General features: G+C 41.6%; 1 protein-coding gene across 1 annotated transcript; it reads left to right on the plus strand.

Moving 5' to 3' along the window:
- Window positions 1-1,167: 1,167 nt before the first annotated feature.
- Window positions 1,168-4,748, plus strand: LOC124697527 (eukaryotic translation initiation factor NCBP-like). The gene is made up of 6 exons (XM_047230108.1): window positions 1,168-1,429; window positions 1,547-1,639; window positions 1,717-1,821; window positions 1,924-2,001; window positions 4,203-4,322; window positions 4,431-4,748. Exons 1-6 carry the CDS (start codon window positions 1,271-1,273, stop codon window positions 4,560-4,562), a joined length of 687 nt encoding a protein of 228 aa, XP_047086064.1. The 5' UTR covers window positions 1,168-1,270; the 3' UTR covers window positions 4,563-4,748.
- The last annotated feature ends 9,180 nt before the right edge of the window (window positions 4,749-13,928 follow it).

The raw sequence follows: 13,928 nt of genomic DNA on the forward strand, positions 1-13,928 counted from the left end.
ATTACATTACGCACCATACTTAATGTAATTGTTCGTTGCTTGCAACTTAATACCGAAGGGGTTCGGATGATAACCTCGAAAGTGGACTTTTTAGGCATAGATGCATGTTGGATAGCGGTCTATGTACTTTGTCGTAATGCCCCGATTAAATCTCATAGTACTCATCATGATATATGTATGTGCATTGTTATGCCTTCTATATTTGTCAATTGCCCAACCGTAATTCGTTCACCCAACATGCTATTTATCTTATGGGAGAGACACCACTAGTGAACTCGTGGACCCCGGTCCTATTCTTTACATCCGAAATACAATCTACCGCAATACTTGTTCTTTACTCGTTCTTCGCAAATAATCATCTTCCACACAATACGGTTAATCCTTTGTTCACAAGCAAGTCGAGTGAGATTGACAACCTCACTCGTTACGTTGGGGCAAAGTACTTTGGTTGTGTTGTGCAGGTTCCACGTTGGCGCCGGAATCCCTGGTGTTGCGCCGCACTACACTCCGCCACCAACAACCTTCAACGTGCTTCTTGGCTCCTACTGGTTCGATAAATCTTGGTTTCTTTCTGAGGGAAAACTTACAGCTGTGCACATCACACCTTCCTCTTGGGGTTCCCAACGGACGTGTGTCTCACGCGCATCAGCCGCCTCCCCACCCTTCTTCTTCTTCTTCTTCTTCTTCGCGGGCTTCACTGCCGCCGCTCCGCCGGACGCCTGCTGCTGCTTCTTGAGATTGCCTCCCTCCTCCTGGGGCGGCTCCGCCTTGTCCCGCTCCTTTTCCTTCTTCGGGGTGGCCGCCTTAGCCTTCTTCGGGTCGCCGTCTTCTCCCCCTTGTCGTTTTTCCCCGGTTCCAGTGTGGGGCCCTCTTCGCCGGTGGCGGGACGGGGACCTTCTTAGGCCTTCTTGGCCCGCGCTTAGAGCCGGGCTGGCAGCAGTGGCGCGGCGTCGGAGTCGGATTCTGGCAGGGTGGAGAAGACCACACCCAGAAGAGTACCAAAGGTCCAAAAGGCCCAAGCCCACTCCCATCGCCGAGAAGAGTACCAAAAGGTCCAAAAGGCCCAAGCCCACTCCCATCGCCCAGAAGAGTACCAAAGGTCCAAAAGGCCCAAGCCCACTCCCATCGCCCGGAAGAGGACCAAAGGTCCAAAAGGCCCAAACCCACTGCCTATCGCCCGTCACTCACGCGTGCCCGGACCCTCCCTTTCCTCGCCTCCTACTCTGACCATCTTCTACACCCAACCCAGCCGACCAAATCGACGGGCGCCATGGAGCCGGCGGCGGAGAGGAAGGTGCCCGAGCAGGAGGAGCAGCTGCAGCCGCCGCAGGACGCGCCGCCCGCCGCCGTCGACGAGGAGGACGACGCGGAGGCCGAGGAGACCGAGCGCCGCAACGCCGAGCTCAAGGCCGGCCTCCACCCCCTCAGGGTAAGACCCCCCCACCCGCCGCCGCTAGATCTAAATCCTACCCCTAGCCCCCCCTTCCAGAAATGGCAGAACAATCTTTGAATCTCAGAAAAGCTGACCCTTGATGTGCGTCCGCAGCGCAAGCTCGTGCTCTGGTACACGCGCCGGACGCCCGGGGCGAGGTCGCAGTCGTACGAGGACAACATCAGGAAGATCGTCGATTTCAGCACCGTACGTGTCTCCGATACACTGCTAGCAGATTTCTTGCTTCGTCAGTGCAGCTGGTTGATCGATGCTGCTGCTTGTAGGTCGAGTCGTTCTGGGTCTGCTACTGCCACATGGCGCGCCCGGCGTCCCTCCCGAGCCCAACGGACCTGCATCTGTTCAAAGAGGGCGTCCGTCCACTCTGGGAGGTATTTACTCTGAACGCTCTGCTTTTTGTCAGCCCTGTTTGTGTTTAGCCTAGTGTCATCTGTGCCAGTGTTTCTAGGGGTTAAAGTTGTTTCATTGGGCAGGATCCTGCAAATCGGAATGGTGGCAAGTGGATTATACGGTTCAAGAAGGCTGTTTCCGGTCGTTTCTGGGAGGATTTGGTAAGTTAATGTATTTGTGCTCTCGAGAGATTGTTGGGTTATAAGATTGGTCATCATACAAACTTTCATTTTTGTTTGTAAACACCTCAATTAAAACTTCACTTGCCTGAGCCCGCCATGAAATATCACAAATAAGCCTGCTTGGTTTTTTGGGTTGACCTCGTTTATTAATACTATGTTGCTTTTTTTTTCCAGTATGTGATATGTGATTGTCCAGTGATGTTTTTTTATTCATGATGGCTTTCAATTGCGTTAATTATGCTGGACGCTACAGAGGGCTAGTGATGGACCAAACATTTCATTTCCCAAGCCAAACAAAAACTTTAGGTTTACAGTTGTAACACGATAATCCTTGTTTCTTTATAAAGTGGAATTGGTTTGTACTTCACCATGCCATTCCTCAGGTCATGACCAGTGCAAAACTGCCAATGTCAATGAGGAATAGGGCCATGGCATAAAAACATGGAATTACTCATTATGTATTCATATATCCCAGTAAAAGACATTAAGGCCATTCTTAACCAAATAGCCATGCTCTTGCATTCTGGCACCGATACCAACGCAAGCCTGATACCCGAGGTAGTATTATTGCGATTTCCATGTTCACTATACACACTTTGTGCATTGAAGCGAGTGGTTTATCAGAGGTAAAAGGTGAGGCCAAGCCAGAAATGAATTAGCACCCTTCCAAAATGCACTGTCCTTCAGTTTACTGTTGCCTGCTTTCCTATGCGTGCATGCCATATGCTATAGTTTACAGAGGTCTGCGCCATATTTCTTGATTGCCATTGTCATTTTTTTAATTTGATTATCTAGTTAGTATTGTATCTTCTTTGTTTGAAGTTCATTACCTGATTACCTCTAACACTAGATGTGCTGCATAAATGTTTAACTTTGGCAGTGATATTTCCCTATCAATACTTTTGAAATCAAGATTGCCAGTGATCTCATGCACGCCTGCCCCTCATTAGTAAATTGTATGCATTACTAGTACAATTGGTGCAGTGAGTTTTATTATGTGAAACAAGATGGTCATTTATGGTATTGTTCCCCGCAGCAAAAACTTGAGATTGTCAATTTTTCAAACGGTCGTGTCGGCAAGCGAAGATTTTCCTTGTTCTATACTTCTATGATGCTGTATAATAAAAATTCTAAGAGCTAAATTGACATATGGATATGTGGGTGCCTTATATCAATTGTTGCCACACTCCACTCTTGTTGCTAATTTGCAATGCCTGTTTAACATGATAAGCTTTTTTCTCTGTTTATATGTCTTGAGTATACTTGTGAATACTGCATGGTTTCCATTTTTGGGGACATAATAAGAGGTCATTTATCTTAGGTAGGAAAATATGTGTGTTGCATTTGCTCATAATTGGTTGAATTAATGAAATAAATGGAAAACATCACAGCATGTTTCGTTCCTTCCACACTGTCAGCGACGAACAACTTCTTGTCCACTACTGTGCGCGCGGGTAATTAACTTGGTTTGTCTCCTCGTCACACGGCGAGGTGGGACTAAAACACAAGTGACACATTGCATGCATGCGCGGGCCATTGGAGCGTGTGGACGGGCATGCTTTATTCTTCTGTTTTCCTTGTGGACCTGTTTGACTTAGTCTCATTCTGATCTCCCACCCTGAGCCCCCATCTCTAGCTGTTGTTGCATGCTAGTAGCAATGAGTAGGTTTTATCATTATTTTTGCCACTATCTTGCTTTCTCCGCCATGCCTGCTTGCCATTGATGCCACATCCACGCCAAGTTATGTTTTTCTTTGCTGATCCAAAACTAATTTCCTGAGTTGTTTGCCCATTATATTGTCTATTTCTGCACTTTCGTTGTTTGCCCATTGTATTGTGCAGCTGATTACAGGTTTATGCCTCTCACCTCAGGCAGAGCTTTGCTTTCTTGTTCAGACAGCCCATGTAGGATTCTCCTTTCCGCAAGGCATACCTGCTTTCTATACTCTTTGATGTGTCTGTGCTTTTATGGGAATGGTTTGAAGCCTGGTAAAGGTTTTCTGAGGCTTGTCCTTCATTCAGCGTCTGCAGTTATAAACCAATCAGTTTTACAATGCCTCAAGGATAAAACCTGATTTTACAAAATTTGTTATGCGGGCTATTGTTTTTCTTTGCAAGGGATTTTTTTGCATTAAACAGGTCTTGCAGAGACTGAATTGTATCATGTTCAATATCTCCAGGTGCTGGTTCTAGTGGGTGATCAACTCGAGTACAGCGATGATGTTTGTGGCCTGGTGCTCAGTTGCCGTTTCAATGAAGACATTCTGAGTGTCTGGAATCGAAATGCATCAGACCACCAGGTTTGTGAAATCACTTGATGCTTCTATGGCTGTGGTGTTTAGACTCTGTTATCCTCTCAGGTTTATTTGTTGCAATGTGTTATTTACTCGTGTTCTTGTGCATTGCAGGCTGTGATGACGTTGAGAGATTCAATCAAGAGGCACCTGAAGCTGCCGCACACCTACCTGATGGAGTACAAGCCACACGATGCCTCGCTGAGAGACAATTCGTCTTACAGGAACACATGGCTGAGAGGCTAAACCTAGTAATAACCTCCATGTTGTGTCCGAACTATAGATCCTTGTGGATTTCCTGTTCCAACTTTTCAGCCCCAGCTGTTATGTATTAAGTATGCACTCTTTGTCATGCTAAAGTACTACTATCCAGAATTTCGAACGCACAGGTGTCAACTTCTCTATGTTTGTATGGTCGGCTCGTTTTAACAAGTGTTTAGGCGAATCGTTGGACTTGCTCTTGTGGATTCTGCATAGCGGAAGTACTACAAGATGACATACGGAGTGTACGAATTAGGCTGACCAGTAGATGGAAATCCTTGCTCAGCACATCACAACTGGAACTTCTATACGGACCCTGTTCCTCATACCACGTTATATCAGTTCAGCTTTCAGTGGATAATTCGTCAAAACGATTGCTCATATTGCGCTGGGTTGGGTAAATGGGCCAAGCCCGCATTTCCAACCCTAGGGCATGACTACTTATGCTTCTATTGAAAATATCTCACTTTTACGTGGTGTCTTTGGAAGGCTTGTAATTACTACTTATTCAACAGAAAACAAAGTCACCCAAAACAAATATATCATATGGCAAATGTTATTAACAAAAACATGAAAATGCTAGATGTTTTCCAGGAATAAGAGGACAGGTGCAAGACTCAAAGTCAAGGTCAGAGCCACATACAGGAGAAGAGCCATACAAATCAAGCACAAACACAAGATGATGGCCAAGTTCAAGCAATCATTCCCATACAGGGAGAAACAATCAAAACTGATCTACCGATTAAAGGGGGCAAAATCTTCTTGGTAGCTGCGTGGAAAAGAAAGAAGGTACCGGGATCACAAGGAAGAATCTTTGCAGGGCTTGGAGTATATCTATACCAATATAAAAAGATAGAGAAGGGGCAGATCCAAACAATCTCAGCCATCTAACAAGCATCCAATGGAACAAATCTATCCCGCGTTTAGCGCTAAAACATTGTCCGCTCGGAACATCCAGCCTCGCTAAACTAAACCGCTATCCCATGATCCAATGGTATCGGCGTATCCCGTAATTTCCGCAATATCGCAAATCATCTCCCACGATCCCAGCCTGCAGCGGGACGTTTCTCTTTCCATGTCGCCTTCTCACGCGAGCGCAAACCGCCACTGCTCTCCCTGCCCATCCGGTCGTCCCTCGCGAGATCGAATTTTTGACGGAAAGGACCACCTACTCCAACGAATTGCCAGAATAGACGAGAGCAGCAAATTTACCGGCGCCGGTAGGTGCAGGAGTCCAATCCACCATCGGTTGCTGCTTTGAGATTTTGGCCTCCACTTGCGGTATAAAGTGTCGTTCCGTGGTACTAGGCTTAAAAATTGCAAATACAATACAATACAACTGACTCACGTCAGATACATCAGGCCCACCCACGTTCCTTGGAATATCCGTCCTCTCGTTCGCGACTCTCTCTCTCGTTCATCCGTCGTGATCCTGACCCTGCGGCGGCGGCCATCTAGCCTCCACCGTCCCCGACAGTCGACAGCGGCGATACGGCCCAGTGTTAGAAAATTTGTGGCGTTGTAGGTTGATAGGGCTTCGACAGCTGCTCCGAGCCCAGCGTCCGCGCCTGCAGAGGTCCGTCTGGTAGCCTCCGGTCTCGGCGTCGGCGCCGGCCTCAAGGTCCGAGCTTCCTGATCCGGCGTCCCCTATCAAACATCCTACCGGAGGCACCGGCCACCTCCAGATCTAGCATCCGCGAGGCAAGCCACCATGGTCTGGCGTCCCTGTTAATTCCGGCGTCGTCTCCTCTCCCGCTCTGACATTGAGCTCTCGTGCAGATGATGTGTTCCCGGCGGCAACTTCCTTCTGGTCCTTTTGAGTTTGGGAGTTCGTACAACAAATGTAATTTCTAGTTAATCCATATCTATGCAATTTTAACTTTAAATTTTACACATGAGATGAAATTGCAGATTAGATTTATGATTGAGTTCTTATTTTCGAAACTGCAGTAAACTATCGGATGAATTTAGTCAGGAAACAAGATACAAAGTCTTCATAATCATATTTTCGAAGATACCGATCTTCTATCATTTGAGATGGTGGTCGATATATCACCAAATTAGTGCTATACTGAACGAGGACGTTAAGTTTGAACAAACATTTGATTTGGGAGAACCAATTATACTTAGAAGCGAAACTAGTATCTTTCACAACAAGAAATATGTAGATAATATCCTTTTGATCTTCGTAATGCTCTTTTTATTTATTAGGTGAAGTGGCTCGAGATGCATAGAACAGATATGTTCCAAACAGTTTTGGCAATTCATAATAAAGGAAGGAAGATTTATTTAATGGTATTAGTAAGAAATGTAGATTTAGTTCACCCATCAAAAGTTTTGTGAAACACTCTTATGCCCGTAGGGAATGAAGATTTAGTACGCAGGACATGCATTACTGAAACTTGTGGAACATGTTTTGATAAATTGGGAAACACTTTTTCATAAGCCATGGGTAATTGAATTATTTGTAAAACAATGGATACCTACATCTTACAAATTACAATGATATACTACAAAAAGTGGAACATACTCCATCCATCATAAATTAATATGAAACATGTTCATGCAACTAAAACGGATCAAGGATTTCATGGTCAACTTGTGAAATATATTCCTATAAGCCATGCATTATCAAAATTATATGTGAAACGTTAGCTTAATTGTGGCAGGGAAACAACTAGATCATGTCAATGCAAAATAATACCGATAAACCGTGGAAACATTCTTATGCCTTTGTAACTAATTAATATGGTGAACTTGTGAAACATAATCCCATAACCCATGCATCATTGAATTATTTCTGAAAAAGTGCAATGTAGACCTTACACTGATACCAAATAAAAATGAAACATGACCATCCATTTAAAATTAATGTGAAACATGCTCTTCCAAGTGAAACACTAGAAGGATTCCATGGTCAACTAGTGAAACACATTTTCGTAGGCCATTAGTTATTGAAACTTGTGAAACACAATTCCATAGGCCATACATTACTGAAACTTGCAAAACTTGTGAAACATGTTTTGCGAAACTTGTGAAGCATATTTACATAAGTCGTGCATTATTGAATTATTTGTGTAACAATTATAGCATAGATCATACATTGATACCAAGAAAGTGAATCACAATCCATCCATTACAAACTAATGTGAAACATGTTCATCCAAGAGAAATTGTTGAATGATTCTATTTTTTCAACTTGTGAAACACAATCAAGTAGCCCATGTATTATTGAAACACCCTCAATCCATCTGAAACTAACGTGAACCATGCCTAGTGATCTGAAACACTAGAAAGATTACATGGTTAACTTGTGAAACACAATCCTATAGCTCATACATTATTGAATTATTTTTGAAACACTAGCTTAATTGTGGAATTGAAACACTAGATTATTTAAATGTAAAACAATTGCGATAAATCGTGGAGACATTCTTATGCTTTTGTAACTAATATGGTGAACTTGTAAAATACAACCCCATAGGGTGTGTTTCATGTATCAGTTAAATATTGTGGATAGTGCTAAGTCGGTGTGTTTCACTAAAGTGCCGATTTTGCAGGTTTCACTTAATTTTCCACGCATTGACTATGTTTCACAATTTTTCCAAGAATGTTTCACTTATTTACCAATAAAGGATAACAATGTTTTGAATTTTTTTTTTGTTTGAGTTTCACTTTGCTGATCATGTTTCATTTTATTTTTATAATGGACGGGCTATGTTTCACTCGTTGTGAGGTAGGTACCACTGTTGGTAAAATCGTACATTATTCATGTTTCACTTTGTTGATCATGTTTCATATATTTCAAAATAGTGCATTATTCACTATTTTTAAATTAATGTTTCATGTTTAATTTAAGTATCAATTATAGATGGTGTTTTGTTTCTGCAACGTTCAACTTCATATATTGTTGTGTTCCATAAAAATAAAGGTTTTACTGGTTTGGCTTATTTACCGAGGATGGACTATGTTTGAGGAGTTGTTCGTGCATGTTTCACTTATTATCAATAAAGGATGGAAAATTTTCGATAAATTCTTTCATGTGTTTCAATTTCTTCAAAATTTCACACTTCAATTATAAGATTCCATTTTTTTATTTGCTTCATAAAATTTGTTGTTATTATTAGGTAATATGTAGATAATACACTTTTGAACTTTATAATGCGCTGTTTTTCTTGATTTGGTGAAGCAGCTCGAGAAATGTAACAGAGAAAAGATATGTTCTAAACAGTTTTCGAAATTTAGAATAAAGGAAGGAAGATATCTTTGATGGTGTTGACTCATGTATATTGTTTGTAGGAAATAGAGATTTAGTTCATCGATCAAGAGTTTGGTAAAACATTCTTACGCTTGTAGGAAATAGAGATTTAGTCTGTTTTGATAAAACGGTGAAACACATTTCAATAGGCCATGCATAATTTAATTATTTTTGAAACACATTTCCATAGGTCTTGCATGAAATGGTACATTATTCACTAGTTTTAAATTAATGTTTCAATTAAGTATCAATTGTAGATAGTGTTGAGTATGTGTGCTTTAGCAAAGTTCAATTGCATACATTGTTGCGTTCCACAAAAGTACTTACTAGTTTCGTTTATTTTTTCGATGATGGACTATGTTTCAGGAGTTGTTCATGCATGTTTCACTTATTCCAAATAAAGGATGGAAAATATTTCGATAAATACTTTCCCGTGTTTCAATTTCTTCATAATTGCACACTTTAATCAATTTGGAACTAATGTGAAGCATGCCCTAAAAATTAAGAGACTGGTTGAATTTCTTAGTCAACATGCATTATTGAAACACCGTCCATCAATTTGGAATGAATGTGAAGCATGCTGATACGTCTCCGACGTATCGATAATTTCTTATGTTCCATGCCACATTATTGATGATATCTACATGTTTTATGCACACTTTATGTCATATTCGTGCATTTTCTGGAACTAACCTATTAACAAGATGCCGAAGTGCCAATTCCTGTTTTCTGCTGTTTTTGGTTTCGAAATCCTAGTAACGAAATATTCTCGGAATCGGACGAAATCAACGCCCAGGTTCCTATTTTGCCCGGAAGCATCCAGAACACACGAGAACCGCCAGAGAGGGGGCACAGGCCCACCAAACCCTAGGCCGGCGCGGCCAGGGGCGGCTCGCGCCCCCCTATAGTGTGGCCACCCTGTCAGCCCTCCTGCGCCGCCTCTTCGCCTATTTAAAGCCTCCGTCGCGAAAACCCTGATACGATTGACGAAACCCACAGAAACCTTCCAGAGCCACCGCCATCGCGAAGCCAAGATGCGGGGGACGGGAGTCTCCGTTCCGGCACGCCGCCGGAACGGGGAAGTGCCCGGAAGGCTTCTCCATCGACACCGCTGCCATCTCCACCGCCATCTTCATCACCGCTGCTTGCTCCCATGAGGAGGAGTAGTTCTCCATCGAGGCTCGGGGCTGTACCGGTAGCTATGTGGTTCATCTCTCTCCTATGTACTTCAATACAATAATCTCATGAGCTGCCTTACATGATTGAGATTCATATGATGATGCTTGTAATCTAGATGTCGTTATGCTAGTCAAGTGAATTTTACTTATGTGATCTCCGGAGACTCCTTGTCCCACGTGTGTAAAGGTGACAGTGTGTGCACCGTGTGGGTCTCTTAGGCTATATTTCACTGAATACTTATTCACTGTTATGAATGGCGTAGTGAAGTGCTTATTTATATCTCTTTATGATTGCAATGTGTTTTGTATCACAATTTATCTATGTGCTACTCTAGCAATGTTATTAAAGTAGTTTTATTCCTCCTACACGGTGTAATGGTGACGAGTGTGTGCATCCGTGTTAGTACTTGGTTTATGCTATGATTATGATCTCTTGTAGATTATGAAGTTAACTATTGCTATGATAGTATTGATGTGTATTATTCCTCCTACATAGCATGAAGGTGACAGTGTGCATGCTATGTTAGTACTTGGTTTAGTCGTATTGATCTATCTTACACTCTAAGGTTATTTAAATATGAACATTGAATTGTGGAGCTTGTTAACTCCGGCATTGAGGGTTCGTGTAATCCTACGCAATGTGTTCATCATCCAACAAGAGTGTAGAGTATGCATTTATCTATTCACGTTATGTGATCAATGTTGAGAGTGTCCACTAGTGAAAGTGTAATCCCTAGGCCTTGTTCCTAAATATCTGCTATCGTTGCTTGTTTCATTGTTTTACTTGTGTTACTACTCGTTGCAATACTACCACCATCAACTACACGCCAGCAAGCTATTTTCCGGCACCGTTGCTATTGCTCATATATATTCATACCACCTGTATTTCACTATCTCTTCGCCGAACTAGTGCACCTATTTGGTGTGTTGGGGACACAAGAGACTTCTTGCTTTGTGGTTGCGGGGTTGCATGAGAGGGATATCTTTGACCTCTTCCTTCCTGAGTTCGATAAACCTTGGGTGATCCACTTAAGGGAAAACTTGCTGCTGTTCTACAAACCTCTGCTCTTGGAGGCCCAACACTGTCTACAGGAAAAGGAGGGGGAAGTAGACATCACATGCCCGAAGAATTAAGAGACTGGTAGAATTTATTGGTCAACATTGTGAAACACAATCCTATAGCCATGCATTATTGAAACCATCCATCCATCCATTTGTAACTAATATTAAACATGCCCGACGAACTTCAACACTTTAATGATTCCATGGTAAACTCATGAAACCGTTGAACGAGTCCATGTTAACTTATGAAACACAGTCAAATAACCCATGCATTATTGAAAAGCCCTAAATCCATTTGTAACTAATGTGAAACATGGCCAACAAGCTAAAACAGGGTTCGATTGTTAACTTACGAAACACAATCCTATAGACCATGCATGACTGGAATATTTCGAAATATTAGCTTAATTGTGGAAATGAAATAACTAGGTTATTTAAGCCCATGCACGACTTGTGAAACATAACCAAATAGCCCATGAATTATTGAAACACCCTCCAATTTGAAAGTAATGTGAAACATGGATGGCGAACTAAAATAGTAGTAGGATTCCATGGTCAACTTGTGAAATAGAAGCATATAGCCCATGCTTTATTGAAACACCAACATGACCAAAGAACTGAAATACTAGAAGGATTCAATGGTAAACTTGTGATTGAATGATTCCATGTTAAACTTGTGAATCACAAAACCTAGCCCATGCATCATTAAAATATTTGTGAAACAATAGATTATTTAAATGGTAATTCATTTTGTGAAACATAATCAAATAGCACATGCTTTATTGAAACACCCTCCTTCCATTTGGAACTAACGGGAAACATGCCTGAAGAGATGAAACACTAGAAGGATTGCATGTTAAACTTGCGAAACACAATCCTATAGCCCATGAATTATTGAAAACACCATGCATCCACTTGTAACTAATGTGAAACATACACGACGAACAGGAACACTAGAAGGATTCAAGGCCAATATGTGAAACATTTGAAGGATTCCATGTTCGACTTGTGGAACACAATCCAATATCCCATGCATTGTTGAAACACTCTCCATTCATTTGTAACTAGTGCGAAACATGGACGACGATTTAAAACACTAGAAGGATCCCATGGTGAACTGGTGAAACACAATCCTATAGCCAATGCATCACTGAAAATTTTGTGAAATAGTAGCTTAATTTGTGGAAATGAAACAATTAGATTATTTAAATGGTCAACCAATTTGTGAAAAACTATCAAATGGCCCATGCATTGCTTAAACACCATCCTTCCATTTCAAACTTATGTGAAACATGCCCTAAGAACTGCAATACTCATAGGATTCCATGGTCAACTTGTGAGGCAAAATCCTATAACCCATGCATTATTGAAACACCATCCATCAATTGGTAACTAATGTGAAACATGCACGATGAACTGAAACAGGAGAATGATTCCTTGGTCAAAACTTGTGAAGCAGTTGAATATTCCATGTTTAAATTGTGAAACACAATCAAAAGGCCATACATTATTGAAACTCACGGTATCCATTTGTAACTAACGTGAAACATGGCCGGCAAAACTGAAACAATAGAAGGATTCGATGGCGAACTTGTGGAAACATAATCATATACCCCATGCATCATTAAAATATTTGTTAAATAGTAGCTTTAGTTATGAAACAACTAGATTATTTAAATAGTCATCTATTGAGTGAAACAAAGTCAAATAGCACATGCATTATTGAAACACCCTCCATTTGTTTGTAACTAATGTGAAACATCGCCGACGAACTGAAACAGTAGAAGGATTTGATGATCAACTTTTAAAACACAATCTTATAGCCCATGCATTATTGAAATATTTGTGAAACCATAGATTAATTGTGGAAATAGAAAACTAGATATTTCAATATTTGAACATTTTTTGAAACACAATAAAATAACCCATACATTATTGAAACACCGTCCTTACATTTGGAACTAATGTGAAGCATGCCCGAAGAATTAAGAGACAAGTGCGATTCCATGGTCAACTTGTGGAACACAATCCTATAGCCACACATTATTGAAGCACCATCCATCCATCAATTTGTAACTAATATTAAACATGCTCAACAAACTGAAACACTTGAATGATTCCATGGTAAACTCATGAAACCGTTGAATTGTTCGATGTAAACTTATGAAACACAATCAAATAGCCCATGCATTATTGAAACATCCTACATCCATTTGTAACTAATGTGAAACATGACTGATGGCGTGTAACTCACACGTTCGTTGGGAACCCCAAGAGGAAGGTATGATGAGCACAGCAGCAAGATTTCCCTCAGAAAGAAACCAAGGTTTATCGAACCAGGAGGAGCCAAGAAGCACGTTGAAGGTTGATGGCGGCGGGATGTAGTGCGGCGCAACACCAGGGATTCCGGCGCCAACGTGGAACCTGCACAACACAACCAAAGTACTTTGCCCCAACGAAACGAGTGAGGTTGTCAATCTCACCGGCTTGCTTGTAACAAAGGATTAACCGTATTGTGTGGAAGATGATTGTTTGCGAGAAAATAGTAGAACAGTATTGCGATAGATTGTATTTCGAGTAAAGAGAATTGGACCGGGGTCCACAGTTCACTAGAGGTGTCTCTCCCATAAGACAAACAACATGTTGGGTGAACAAATTACGGTTGGGCAATTGACAAATAAAGAGAGCATGACCATGCACATACATATCATGATGAGTATAGTGAGATTTAATTGGGCATTACGACAAAGTACATAGACCGCCATCCAACTGCATCTATGCCTAAAAAGTCCACCTTCAGGTTATCATCCGAACCCCCTCCAGTATTAAGTTGCAAAGCAACAGACAATTGCA

This window comes from Lolium rigidum, chromosome 3 (genome assembly GCF_022539505.1).
Source record: "Lolium rigidum isolate FL_2022 chromosome 3, APGP_CSIRO_Lrig_0.1, whole genome shotgun sequence".
Classification (NCBI taxonomy): Eukaryota; Viridiplantae; Streptophyta; class Magnoliopsida; order Poales; family Poaceae; genus Lolium; species Lolium rigidum.

What these genes read in the sequence shown, in the direction of transcription:
- LOC124697527 (XM_047230108.1), top strand. Translation starts at nt 1,271, where the DNA reads ATGGAGCCGGCGGCGGAGAGGAAGGTGCCCGAGCAGGAGGAGCAGCTG. An exon ending in AGATCGTCGATTTCAGCACC is followed by an intron (nt 1,640 to 1,716) that starts GTACGTGTCTCC and finishes TGCTGCTTGTAG; the next exon opens with GTCGAGTCGTTCTGGGTCTG. An exon ending in GCGTCCGTCCACTCTGGGAG is followed by an intron (nt 1,822 to 1,923) that starts GTATTTACTCTG and finishes TTCATTGGGCAG; the next exon opens with GATCCTGCAAATCGGAATGG.